The sequence below is a fragment of the Scedosporium apiospermum genome (genome assembly GCF_000732125.1).
Source record: "Scedosporium apiospermum strain IHEM 14462 chromosome Unknown SEQ_SAPIO_0110, whole genome shotgun sequence".
NCBI lineage: Eukaryota > Fungi > Ascomycota > Sordariomycetes > Microascales > Microascaceae > Scedosporium > Scedosporium apiospermum.
This window is the reverse complement of record NW_015971811.1, coordinates 2,352,241-2,365,922: the sequence shown is the minus strand read 5'-3', so window position 1 is coordinate 2,365,922 and position 13,682 is coordinate 2,352,241. Positions and strand designations below refer to the sequence as shown.

Genomic DNA, 13,682 nt, shown 5'->3' with positions numbered 1-13,682 from the left:
CATTCAGACTGTCACTCAGATTGATTGATTGATAGAATGGAGGACCAAATCCAGCTTCGTGCATATCAGATAACACCCTACCTCGGTAGCTGCCGAGCATGCACATAACGCACACGAGGTGGTCACCGTGGCAATTTCTGGATTCGAGTCGAGAGTGTCAGGCGTTCGCATGAAGTTTGAGAGTCTTCCCTTGTCATGTCTGCAACGTCCGGATACTTATTTCTTCATGCTACAAGGGCCCTGCATGCCAGGGTAGTCAAACTACTCTCCGTTTAAACTGTAACCGCAGTGAAGTCAGTATCCCGTGGATCAGTGCGCATGCTAAGGCTATGTTTCTTGTACTTAATCTCACCCTGTGGGATCAGGAAGCACACCCATACATATGTAGGCCGTAGCCCTCACATGTAAGGCCCTTTGAGATCGCAGATCTTAGATATGCTATTACAGGAAGAGATCTCGACATAGCTTTCAAACCCAACACTGGTCGTAAGGATGGGTGCGAAGAATCTTAATGTCTTCAAGGGACCGAACTCTCTGTCCCAGTACTTTGACCCCGACCAGCATCCCCTAATTCCACTCGTTGAGCTACCGGACTCTCTCAACCCCCTGCGCACTGATGGCATCCGTATTTTTGCCAAGATGCTCACTGCGCTGCCAGCTCAGAATGTGAAGTCTCTTCCAGGTATGCTCGAAGGATTCTACTCGGCCTTTCGTTGACGGAGCGACGTTCTGATCCCTTTTTTGCAGCCCTTCGAATGCTACAACACGAACCCGATGCGCGGAGCAAAACCATAGTTGAAGCAAGCTCTGGGTCCACAGTGATTTCCTTGGGGATCATTGCCAGAGCTCTCTGGGGCCATGACGATGTCCATGCATATGTCACCAACAAAAAGCACCCCGATTCCTTAAAGATTCTCAAGTTTTTCGGGTTAAACACGTAAGTGTGCAAGAATCGTCTCACAATACCTAGGCGCATTTCTCATGAGTGTCCATCCGTAGAGTTCTTTATGGTGGTTTGGCACAACAAGAACCTTCGGATCCCAAGGGAGTGATGAACCGGCTTCGACACAAGGCGAAATCCGATCCAACAGTCTGTTATCCGGGGCAATATGACAATGACCATGTCAGTGACACACCAAACTAGGCTACCTCTCAAATTCTTGTATAATTAACACCTAAGAAAGAACTGGAGATCGCATGAGCAATGGACTGGAGCGCAGATTTGGAAACAGTTACCCGAAATCAACGTCCTCTGTACCACCATCGGGACTGGAGGTATGTATTCTTTGTCTTGAATAGATTTGAATATGCTTTTAACCCGTCTTTCTATTCCAACAGGTTGTATCACAGGGACAGGCGTTTATTTGAAGAAGCAGAAGCCAACGATAAAAGTAGTCGGGTAAGGAGCATTCACGCTCCCCACTCTAACCCCATTCCATCTATCATATTAACCACCTCTGTAGAGTTTGCAATGTCTTTGGCGATCCGACGCCAGGGCCGCGGCACTTCCCAGGATTCCATACGTCGCCATTCCCCTGGAGGGAGACAATCGACTCCTTCGAGACCGTAGCCTCAGTTGATGCCTTCCGCATGTCTATGAAGTTATCACGCCACGGACTTATTGCAGGGCCGTCGTCTGGGGAGGCTTTGTGTGGGCTTCTAGCCTACCTAGAGACAGTGAAAGGGGAAGGTAAGCTTGCTGAACTAGCGGAAGCAGGCACTGGCGAAGTCAACTGCGTGTTCATCTGCGCGGATCTTCCATATCAGTATATGGATTTATATTTCAAAAAGCTCACCTCTGATGAGTTCCCTCCGACTTTTAATGAGGTATAGGCTGCCTGTTTTATCCATCCTTATTTGCGATTTCCACTGACACATTACACAGAACCTTTTATCTTGTGACCAAGCTGCATATGATGAACGATGGTTTCTGTCTCCAGAAGAAGCCTCAAAGATGCTCAGTAGCGAGCAGAAAGGGATATGCACGCCGGCTGCCCCATGCCAGTGTGTGATCTTTTCATCATCTTGTCCAATTTGTTCATCAGTCGCAGAGTCTACTAGTGGATCGAGCTCGCCCTCGACGGCCGGGGAGTTTACTTGGTCTTCCGCGCATTCATCGAGCACTGAATCGTCCCTTTCGGAAACCCCTTTCCAAACTACCATCCCACATCCTTTACCGGTCGTAGTTGACATCAGACCAGAACACGCCTTTACAGAGTCCCACGTCAGATGTTCTTACAATGTGCCTCTACCAGAGACGCAAACGGACTTTTATGACGACGCCCAAGCGGTAGAGAAACGCTGGTGGGAGCTAAAGAATGCTATTGATGGTGAAATGTGGCCCCACAGTCCCTGTCCTCAGGGTTCCATGGTCCGCTCCACCAATACATCCAAGGAAAAGGACGGGCTCACTGAGGAAGCCAAGATCGCACATCCATCCCCGGATTACAGCGCCTACCCAGACTTAGGGCCGCCCTCATCACCCGTCATTGTACTTTGCAGTGACGGGGATTCTGGGAAAATGGCGACATCAATCCTCCGTGGGAAAGGACAGGAGGCTTACTGCGTGGAAGGTGGTTATAGAGAGCTCTTGCAATACCTTAGCCGATAGACTCAGCGTACGAATAGTGAGTGCTAAGGGGAAGTATTTTACGCGGGATTTGAGATCTTAGTCGGCTGCTAAATTAGTATGTCTCCGCTTATTCTTCAAGGGTACGATTAAGCTCATCTGCAGTAATTTAAGGTTACATCTCGAAAGTGCTCTGTTTGTGAGCGGCCTTGGTGGATTCTTCAATGCTACTACGACTGGGCAATTTCGCCGCCGAGCAGATTTGAGCAAGTTAATGTAGGATGGCTTGGCTCCCGGCAATCGTCGTCTTCTTCGAGTGATCGACAAGCGGATCTGCACGGACTGGGGCCGGGGTCTTCTCGGACCTGCAGGCCGCAGTTAGGTTGAGCCAGTGTCTGTGAAGACCTACAAGTAGTGTATATTAACGGCAGCGCTGTCTGATCCAATTCCGTTTTCGGTGATGAGCTGTTACCGTTTTGCTCGGGCTTTGAACAAATTCTTCGTCGTATACTTGTTACCTGCTTCGTCTAGGTGCCCAATTTCACCCTTTTCTGAACATTTTCTGTCTCTGACAGAAGCTGAACCCCCGTAACTAAAGATACAATGTCAGCTCGAGCCATGTAGGGCTGTTGGGATAGTCGACCTGAACCTTAGCATCAGCGTGGAATGAGTCTTTTCTCTCCTGCAAACGAGAGAACAGAAATTATTTCACATATACTCAGCACCAATGACGAAAATGACAGAGAAAGTCGCCCAGAACGAGAAGACAGGTAGTTCGGAGACGGACGACTTCCAAGGCCAAAGGGACGCCACTCAGGAGGAGATAGACTCACTGCCTCATGTGGCTGATAAGCTGCCTTTTGCTGCTTGGGCCGTCATCCTCGCAGGCGCCTTTGAACGATTCACATACTTTGGCTTAATAGCACCGTGGCGTAAGTGAACAGCAGCTTGTTGGTGCAGCTGCGGGTTATTGATTATCATCTTCCAGAAAACTATATGCAGAATCCAAGAGATAATGTCGCTGTTCCTGGTGCTCTTGGATTCGGACAGTCAACTGCAGTCAACATCTACAATGCATTCTTCCTATTTTCGTTTCTCACGCCCATGTTGTTCGCTCTGATATCAGATATATGGCTCGGAAGGTTCAAGACCTTAATGATTGGTTTGGCGTAAGTCGCTTTCAGCTCTAGCACTTATGAAAGCTAATAACACAACCTTAACCAGATTATATCTTGCCGGATGCATCATCTTGGTTACGACTTCTATCCCGGATGCGCTAAATCAAGGGGCTGGAATCGGTGGTCTCGCCACGTGTTTGGTCCTTGTTGGTCTCGGTGTTGGTTCAGTTAAGGCTACGTTCTTTCCGTTGCTTGGTATGTTTACTCCTCTATCAGTCAGAACTGAGTCTGTAGCTTCAATATGATATAGGACTAACCTCACCCTTCAGGAGACCAGTATGTTCAGAAGAAGCCTCAACTGGTTCAGAGTGAAAACGGCGCGAGAGTCATCGTCGACGGACCTAGAACTATCCAGCTCATGTATAACGCATATTACTGGTAAGGAGCTTGATGATAAGTACGTGTTGGCACACCTGAAGCTTAATTTCTATGCAGGTTCGCGAACGTAGCGTCCCTCTCATCTATACCAGTAACGTTTCTAGAATTTCATTACGGCTTTTGGGTTGCCTACCTACTTACAACCATATCTCTTTGTGTTTCTATTGCCTTCTTCGCGATCTGGTCAGGAAAGCTAGGTATGTTCAGCTCTCATCTTTTAACCGTCAACTCTTCATACTCACTCTAAAGTTAGTCAAGATTGCACCCAAGGGAAATGTCCTCCCAAGAGCAGTCAAGACAATGAGCTATGCTGCAAGGAGCGGGTTCAAACTGGATCATGCCAAACCTTCTTACCAGCAGACTCGCCATGGGAGAACCGTTCCATGGACCGACCACTTTGTAGACGAAATGAAACGGGGACTGATTGCATGTCGTGTCATGTAAGTTCTAATAAGACCACTTGGTGTAAGGGATTTAATATTAACTATCGAACAGTTTCTCCCTACTTGTCTTCTACCTCTGTATCAACCAGATGTACAACAACCTCGTTTCACAAGCAGGCCAAATGGACTTGCATGGGGTGCCAAACGACATGATCCAAGCCTTTTCTGGAGTGGCATGCATTATCTTCGGTCCGATAATCCAAGGTCTATACGAGATCCTCGCCAAACGCAAGATTGAGTTCGGCCCAATCGCGCGTATGACGGCTGCCTTTATCTTCTGTGGAGCCGGTATGGGATACGCGGCAGGTCTCCAGCGACTCATCTACTCGTCCGGACCGTGCTACGACCGGCCATTCTCTTGTCCCGAGTCGGAAGGGGGGAAGATACCTAATAGCGTCAACGTGTGGGCCCAAATGCCGGTCTATATCTTCTTGGCCATCGGAGAGATCTTCGGTTTTGTCACCGCGTTCGAATACGCATACGGCAAAGCACCAAAGGACATGAAGACTGTGGTACAGGCACTGACTCAACTCACGGCTTGCTTTGCCAGTGTGTTGGGAATGGCAATCTCTCCGGCAGCCAAGGTTCCCAATATGGTAATATTCTATGCGTGCTTGGCTGGAGCAATGGGACTCACTGCCGTCTTATTTTGGTGGAGATTCAGGAAATATGATGAGATAGATACAGAACTGAATCAGCTGGACTACAAGGAGGAGGTATTCGAGTCTACTAGCCCAGCATCAGATGAGGAGAAGGCAGTAAAATCCTAGTGGTAGAGCACCTTCCTCGGACCTGAGATCGAAGTGGTCCATAAAATGGGAAAAGCGCCTAGAGCGATAGTAGTTGAACATAGACATAAAGGCACCACTTTTGGGCTTTGTACACCCGTTTCTTTTCTGCCCAGACGTACCTTCCTGAGAATTAAACGGTCTCTGAAGACGGGGTCCGTTATTATCGTACAAAGTACCCCCACGGGAACTTGCCCCGAACTCACCGTCTCGGCCCGGGACGGGGAGATGAAGAATTCCCCACCCCAAATTAGCTCATACCCGCTCAGTCGTGGGGGCTTACGGCCAGAGTTTTTTTCTCGCTGCTGAGGCTATGACATGAAGATTATCAGAGGTTATAGCAATGACAGAAGAAAATACCTAAGAGCTTGGCAACCTAGATGGTACTAATGAGAGGGACAGCACGGAGGTACCGTGGTGTATATCACCCTCCCTGGTATTACTCGGATGCAGGCACGCGTCTCTAGCCACACCTTCCAGAAGTCAGACGTCATCTCATGCGCCGCTGCTCTTCCTGCCTCTGTCCCCGGAACAACTCACCGTTCTTCTATCTCCAAAGCGTCCCCTCAGAAGCTGCCCTAAACCCTTGACACACTACGACCTGCTAGCAGACACGCCCTCCCACACATAAACCATGGAACCGTCAGCAATTGCCGTTAGTCAATACGCTACAACGAGCAGCAAACTGGCCGATCGCCTCGCTATTCACGCCTGGAACACATCCGGTCAGCACTGGTTCGTCTGGGCGGGTGAGCGCATCGCAAAAGAAGGCGATGTGCTCGAAATCGGCGCCGGAACCGGTGAACTATGGCGCCAAACGGACCACTCCAAGGCGCGCCTCGTCCTCACCGACTTCTCAGCCGCCATGTGCGACAGGCTACGCGAGATAGACGGAGCGACGGTTCAGCAATGTGATGCGACGAAGCTTCCTTTTGCCGATGGGAGCTTCGACTCCGTGATTGCCAACCATATGCTCTACCACGTCGACGACCCCGATGCGGCCTTGAAGGAATTTGCTAGGGTGCTTCGGCCGGGGGGTAAAGTTCACATTGCGCTCAACGGCATGGATCATCTTGAGGAGTTGTTGAATGTGGGGGCGGAGGTTGGGAGACCCAGCGTCATTCGAGACCGTGCAAAGGTGGTGGCAGAGACTGCTGCTGGTTATCTGGAGAAGTATTTTGCGGATGTTACATACGAGAGATGTCCCGGTGCTTTCGAGGTCCCGAGGTATGAGCCTGTGTTGGCGTATATCAACAGCATTGGAGATGAGCCGCTGGGTGGAGATCAGGAGGCGAAGGCTAGGCGAATCATCGAGGACACGATTGCACAGAAGGGAAAGTTTCATGTGAACAAACATATGGTTCTATTCACTGGAAGGCGAGTGTAGAAAGATAGCTGCGTCCCCATATAGATCTGGTAGTAGTGTAGGTCACAAGCAACAGCCTATTAGCTCTAACCCACGGAAGCAAAGCGCGTGATCCCTGGTCTATTAATACATGTCAGCCCTATAGATACTAGACGTCTCTCTATTATGTGAAGTTGTGCCCGTCAAACCGAACCTCCTGTCCCTCCAATGCCCCATCCGTCTAATACCTGCCGGACTCCCATCCCTTGAGAAAAGAAGCTAGATTTGGCCCCAGAGCCTCGAGGACGTAGCCGCCTTCTAACAGAATAACTGCAGGAATACCGTCCATGCAAGAATCACCGCTTACCAACCGCGCTATTGTCGCGTAATCAGGCGTATCAATAGCAAACGATCCCAGAGGATCCATCCGGTAGGTATCAAACCCCAGACTCACCACGAGATAGGCCGGGTGCGCCCTTTTCACAACTTTCATTGCCTTATTCACCTTGGCCATGTACTCATCTGCTGAGGAGCGGGGCGCTAAAGGGAAGTTCCAATTGGCACCCTCCCCAGCGCCAGCCCCCTTTTCATCCGGGAATCCAGTATAATATGGATATTCGTCCTTCCCATGAATACTAATATATACGACAGACTTATCGTGGTAAAAGTAGTCTTGAGTGCCATTTCCGTGGTGGAAGTCCAGGTCAAGAATAGCGATCTTGGGCGGATTAGGTCGATCTGGCCTAGAGGCCTCATGGAAATGCCTCAGCGCATGGACAGCTACGACTGCGTTGTTGACGTAGCAGTACCCACCGGCCATATTGGTGGTACAGTGATGCCCCGGAGGCCTGCAAAGTGCCATTACATCCTTTGGGGACGTGGACGTCGAGCTTGGGACACACACTCGCGCGGCCTCCACGGCCAGTTCGGCAGACGAGATAATGGAAGCCCAGCTTCCCTTTGCCATCCCCGAACTCAGGTCAAATGAGTAGAATCCGGGTCGGGCGAGCACATCCCGTGGAGGGCCCCGGTTAGTTGCGGTCTTGGCGACGGAAGGAACGTGGAAGCACTCGGGGAGCAGTGATTCATCTTCCTTGATGACACCAAGCTTGACCCATTCGCTGTGAATAGTCATGAGATACTGCAAGTATCCAGGGTCGTGAGTTTCCGAGACAAATCGATCGGTAAGTGCCGCAGTGCTTTCCAATTTGACATGATTCTCCTCCCCAGGGCTTGTTGCCGCCGGATCATGCTCGCTGATATCGCGAATTTCATGACGACCTTCCTCCTTCAGGAACTCTAAGATGGTTGTAATGCGCTCGGGACATTCATAAGCGGGAATTGTCTTGCCATTGAGAATCTCAACGGTGCGGTGCTGAAGGGTCGCCGGATGGTGAAGGACCAGCATTGCGCGTCGCGTGACCCTTCGAATTCAGTCGAAAATGGACCTTGAGAGTTGAGCGTTTCGAACGAATGTAACAGAAGTCGAAATGGAAGAAGTGGGACAGAATCCTAGGAGATTATATTTGATGTGGCTTCAGGCCGTGCTAGGTAGAACGGAGGGTCGGTGCTCTCAGAGCCGAGGCAGCAGCGCAAGAGCGAGATCCCTCGTGCTTGTTATTTTCACGCCTTCCTGTTTGAATCGATCGGAATGAACCAGCGAAGCTCGACCTAGAAAGTCTTATTCAGGGGCCATAATGACTTTGAAGGTAGAGAGGAGAACGGCAAGAGCACCATGACTTATTTCCTCTCTCTTTATCCTCTTGTGGCAAGAATGTGTCGGGAATACGAAGTCGGTCAATTGATCTTTGATTCATGATCACATCGGCGACCCTGACCAAAACCGACTTGGAAAGTGCGGAACAACGAGCGAAATTGGGGAAATAACCCTCATGACTAAGCATGGCCTCCCCTGTCAGATATCAGATGTCTCATCTTTGGAATTACATTTCATCCTTGTCAGACTCATATCCGATAGATTATGGCTTTTCGAGACAAGTGCGTGCATGGAAACTTGCGACAGTCTGTCGAAAGAGGTCCATCATGAGCGACACCGCAGGGACCACCCACGGACTCAATGGGGGATCGCAGTTGTCGAGCCCCTAATACCCCTGTAGCTACCTCGGTACGGCTACCCCGATACAAGTTGTAAGGTTCCCCGGTAAGTGCATATCACCTCCCTTGTCACACTTTACACTTCCACAATTGCAATTCCACACTTGCACTGATAGATAAATCGGGGGCGGCAAGGGCAGGGGCAAAGGGGGTGGTCCCTCTTCGACGGAGATTGAATGCAAGAAATGTCATGCAGTGACAGTTCACCGCTGCCGTTCCATCCTAGTGCACTTTAGCGGCTCCCCACCAACATGATCCTCCGTTCCAAGGAATCGGGAGCCAACCCACCCTCGTACGGCCGATCGCATCACGAAAGGTGTAGAGGGTCTGTTGGCCTGTTACACTTTCGAGTTCATGGGTTCTTGGGTTCATGAATTTATAGGCGATCTCTCTGTGACAGGGCGCATATCCTCCCAAGGGGCGTGGAATGGGTCAAACTGCACAGGATCGACGCGTGTCCGCCGTTCCCCCATCATCGGTAACACCACAGTTTGCGGAGGCACTGTCTCTCATTTGGGAGAGCGAGAAGTACGCAAGGAAGGTAATATTAGGGAGGGCACCGTCCGGAATGGAAATAGCAGAGCCCAGCCAGAGCCATGAGAGGCTCGGCTACCAATGCTCTGTGCCGTCCCTTCCACAGCGTTCTGGCCCAGGCTGAGTAGAGCAGAACAAACACCAGCAAGCGCTATTATTCGAGGACCTGACAAGCGATGAATGAGGAATGACGATCGGTGTTAAATTCATGCCCCCTTTGAGTCCCGAGGACAATTTTATCACCACCAATAATTACCATGAACCATCTCCGAAAACCGTTCGATGGTGTTGCTACTTTTGAGGGATCAATTGACCATCATCGGGGGCTGCCGATGAGTCGAGATGGCAAGGAGTGTCTACGCACTGCCGAGTCGGAAGGAGCGCGGCAAGAATCATATTTACAAGGCAACCCAACGTGACAGGGCGGTGACAGGGCGGGATACCATTAGACTGTGTATGTTGCATTTGTTCCCGCCCGCACCGAGAAGCTGGGGTCGATTGGTGCGATCATTTCGCCGTCCCGCCTCCCGATGAACCACATCCATCTTGTCGCTCGTGACAAGGACTTGGCATTTGATTCCAGGCCCATGAGAGTATGAGCTGAACCGGATCCGATTCGCTTTTCGGCCTATTTATCACGTTTAGCAGGCGAGCGCAGGGCTCTGGGGGTACCCTGTCAGTTCTCTGGTCCACACGGCGCGTCTGCCTCCGCGAATCCGGACCACCACTCTTGACCCGCTCAACCGGTTACCAAAACTAGAAACGCGCGGGACGGAGGGCAGGAAAGATAAGGCCTAGGAAAGGGCGGATACCGAACCCTTTGAATGAGACAGAAGGACGCAAGTGAGTCGCCAATCCGCTGTTCCGGAACATCGAGAGGACGATTTGAGAAGAACCCAGCTCTGGAGGTGTGCTGCCATTCTCGTAAAGCCCACTCAACTCCGACTCGTCCAAACAGCCGAGTGGCAGATATTTCCCTTGTTTATTGTATTGCGATTTCCGCCGCAATATGGTATAAAGTGGTCAATTGATCAAGCTTTCATCGAAGCACTCCTCTCCAAATGTACCCCCCAAATCCACTCCACCGCTACAACACGCTTGCTGCCGGCCAATAATGCATCATATTCCGAGCCTCCTGGCAATGTAGAAAGCAGATACATAGAGCGTACTGCGCCATGTGATATTTTCCTCTGACCCTTGCCGCCCAGTTCCTGTATGCATCGCGCCACCCTCTGCTTGGGTAGGCCGTGCCGTACCCCAGATCCCACGTCATATGCTCTTTTTTGCAGCTCCTTGTGTGCCAACCCTACAGCTACTCTAAGAGTCTAGATACAATGCAGGCCGCTTCGCCTCTGAGGGTAGGCTTTTTCCAATGCAGGACATCATATTTCCCGATCCGTCCAGTAGAGCAGGCTCAAGTAGGTCAGTCTAGTGCGACTGGGCAGGATAAAGGAGGATGAATAACTAAAAATGAATGAAGAGGGGTCGCATAAGGCACGCGAAAGAAACGGAGACTGAATACGAGCTCGCAGCTTAAGCGTCAGCCTGTTCTGATGAGGAGGACCAGCTACCATACAAGGAGGCAAAGCTTAGTCGTTTCCAGTAGAACACAACGCGCGATACCAATCTACCATACATTCATCACCATCGACGCTTAATACATCCACGAATAGCTTGTTGGAGGGAAAAAACAGAAGCCACCCATAAGGTGTCGAGTGAACCCGCTTTAGGCTATAACCATTCTCACCCACTTACATCAATGCCGCTGCCCAACTCCAGGTGTCATCTAAATAGGCAGCCCCCAATATACGCCCATAAATGGAATCGTACCATAAGACCCAAAAAAAGCATGTGGGGATCGTGGGCGATGCAGCTAGGAAGCCTGATTTGGCACTGACGGGATGAGATCCCCAGATTCTTGTTCGTCCCCACAGTCCACGTCCTCTCAGAGACCTTACCGCATCCCAGAATCAAACTAGCAGGCGGCCGGGGAATTAATACAACCCTGACGAGCGAGAGAGAGACGTTATCAAGAGATATGAAAGAGGTCGGTCGGGGCCCAGGATAACAGAAGATCACCTGTTCCACCATCGACTAGACACCACCCTTATCACCCGAATGACACTGCAGTGGGCTTTCTCGGAGGAAACGACGTTAGAGTAGAGAATATAGAAGAGATATGCATAGATCAGCCTGACATATATGACCTTGGCACATTCCTACATTTCCATCCATCCATTAGGATTTTCCGTGGGTCGATAAGATATAGATGGCGTAGTATTAGCTGTGGTGTACGAATGTCCATACACACCACATATAAAGAATAGGCCTCACTATAATACGGAGCTGGGGGCCATCAGAAAAGGCCAAAGACTCTCCTCGTAGCTTGCGTTCTGATTAGAGTGGAACGCAGTCGATCTTCATCCCGACCCAGCATCCTTCTTAGGGGTAGGACTCACGATCCCCGTGTCCCCGGAGCTGAGCGGTACAAAATCGAATAAAGAGCTACGGGAGCTGATCGCTTGTGCTTATCCTCCCCTGCTTTGTTGGCTCCTTTTGTTGAAAAGAACGGCTTCAGCGCAAGGCTCCTTGGTTTCGAACCCATTTCCAATAAGGGTGCCTCGACTTCACCATTGCCAAGGTCAAAATGGCTCGTGACAGCAACGTGAGGATACGGATCCTGCTCCTAGGAGCCCCAGGTGTCGGCAAGAATTGCCTAGAGTCCAGGGTAAGTGATCTCTCTCTCTCTCTCCAAAGAGGAGCCTTCGGGGCGAAAAAGGGGAAGAAAACACCAATGGCTAAAGACCACGGTCTAGTTCACCACCATGACCTATCCACCGCCGTATAACCCGGCCTTCACATCGTGCAGCCGCCGATTGCTTACTCTCGCGGCGAAGAAAGCCGAACCCTCAACGCCGGTTCTCCAGTCCCCGCCGCCGCCAGACTTGTCGCTCGGGCTATCCTTTGACAAGAACGGCAGGGAGGTGTCAGACGCGCATCGCCCACAGACCTCCTCGTCGGTGTACTCGGAGGATGACTCGGCATCCGGCGTTGTCAGGGTGCCGGGCCCAAGAGAGGCGGCTCCCTCTCGATTTGAGTCCCGAGGGACCCCCGAAACGTGCGCCGAGTGCGTGAAATCCGCCAACACGTTCATGGTGGAGGTCATCAACTACCCCACGCTCCAACTGGCGCGAGAGAGGGCGAGTGTGCTAAACATGGGCGAATACGACGCGGTGCTCCTCTTGTATGATGTTGGAAGTCGCGAGTCTTTCGACATTGTGCCGGTTCTGCATAGCGAAGTCATCCTGAGGAGCCGATTCTACGGTAAAAGATCAAGCTGGAGGTCTCAGGGTTCATTGGTAAAGGAGGAACCTATTATCGCCTTGGCCGGTAATAAAGCCGACTTCGATTCCGAACGACCCGACCCCGAGTTGACCTTCAACTTGCGCAAGTCAATGGAGAGGTGGGGACAGAACGCACACCCGACTTCTAGCGGATCGCTTGATACGATTTACAGCGACGAGGACGAGCCCATTCGATCACCCAGTTCGTTGAACATCAGCATGCACGAATTCGTCGCCGACGGGAGACGCTCGGCCATGTCCCTGGACACATCAAGCACCCGTTCTGGAGCCAAGCTGGTCAAGCGAAAATCAACTCAGAGTGTGCGGGTAAACGGAGATGGTACCCTCCCTAGAATGTCACGCCGAGCATCGAAGCGTGAGCTCGCAAACATGTGGCTTGACAAGGGGATAATGCCCCGCGAGGGCGCGACCTTGGACGAGGTTGACGAAATGGCTCAAATGGGAGGAAAGTCGTACCGGAGACAAGTAGCCAGGGCCGAGGGGGCGGACCTTGCGCGACAGCTTCAGCTCCGAGTGCCGTTCCTCGAAACGAGCTCAAAGACAGGACAAAACGTTGAGGAGATGTTTGAGGCGGTGGTGCGCCAGGTCTTAGTGAGCAAGGGCCTGAAAGTCCTTTCCACTGTGGATTGTCAAGGTTCCAAACCTTGTCGCCGAGACTCGGCAACGGACAGCAAGTTTAGTAGCGCGGCCAACAGTCCAACTGATGTTGGCCCCGAGGGTAAATTGGCCATTCACCCGTCCCCCCCACGACAAGTGGCAGGCAGCGGTGACGAGTGGCCCTCGTCATTTGGCTCAGGATGGGCTTCGGAGATCAGGGAAGAGGTTAGAATCAATCCGGCACCGGTCTCGACTAATGCAAAGGCGAAGAAGCAGGGGGTATTAAGGCGAGTGAGCAGCATATTCGGAAAGAAGAAGCAGATGTCAGTCGCAGGGGTATCAGCATGACTGGGAAAACATCGAAGGCAAC

At 51.2% G+C, this 13,682-nt stretch overlaps 2 protein-coding genes and 2 pseudogenes across 2 annotated transcripts; 3 read left to right on the top strand and 1 right to left on the bottom strand.

Moving 5' to 3' along the window:
- Positions 1-3,305: 3,305 nt before the first annotated feature.
- On the top strand, positions 3,306-5,338 carry SAPIO_CDS7590 (uncharacterized protein; the record flags this gene model as incomplete). Its single annotated transcript, XM_016789426.1, has 7 exons — positions 3,306-3,501; positions 3,696-3,738; positions 3,794-3,942; positions 4,017-4,125; positions 4,183-4,322; positions 4,379-4,565; positions 4,621-5,338. 7 exons carry the CDS (start codon positions 3,306-3,308, stop codon positions 5,336-5,338), a joined length of 1,542 nt encoding a protein of 513 aa, XP_016641253.1.
- Positions 5,339-5,990: 652 nt separating this feature from the next.
- SAPIO_CDS7589 lies at positions 5,991-6,743 on the top strand (annotated as a pseudogene; the record flags this gene model as incomplete).
- Positions 6,744-6,942: 199 nt separating this feature from the next.
- On the bottom strand, positions 6,943-8,109 carry SAPIO_CDS7588 (annotated as a pseudogene; the record flags this gene model as incomplete).
- Positions 8,110-11,997: 3,888 nt separating this feature from the next.
- SAPIO_CDS7587 (uncharacterized protein) lies at positions 11,998-13,660 on the top strand (the record flags this gene model as incomplete). Its single annotated transcript, XM_016789425.1, has 2 exons — positions 11,998-12,078; positions 12,167-13,660. 2 exons carry the CDS (start codon positions 11,998-12,000, stop codon positions 13,658-13,660), a joined length of 1,575 nt encoding a protein of 524 aa, XP_016641252.1.
- Positions 13,661-13,682: the final 22 nt, after the last annotated feature.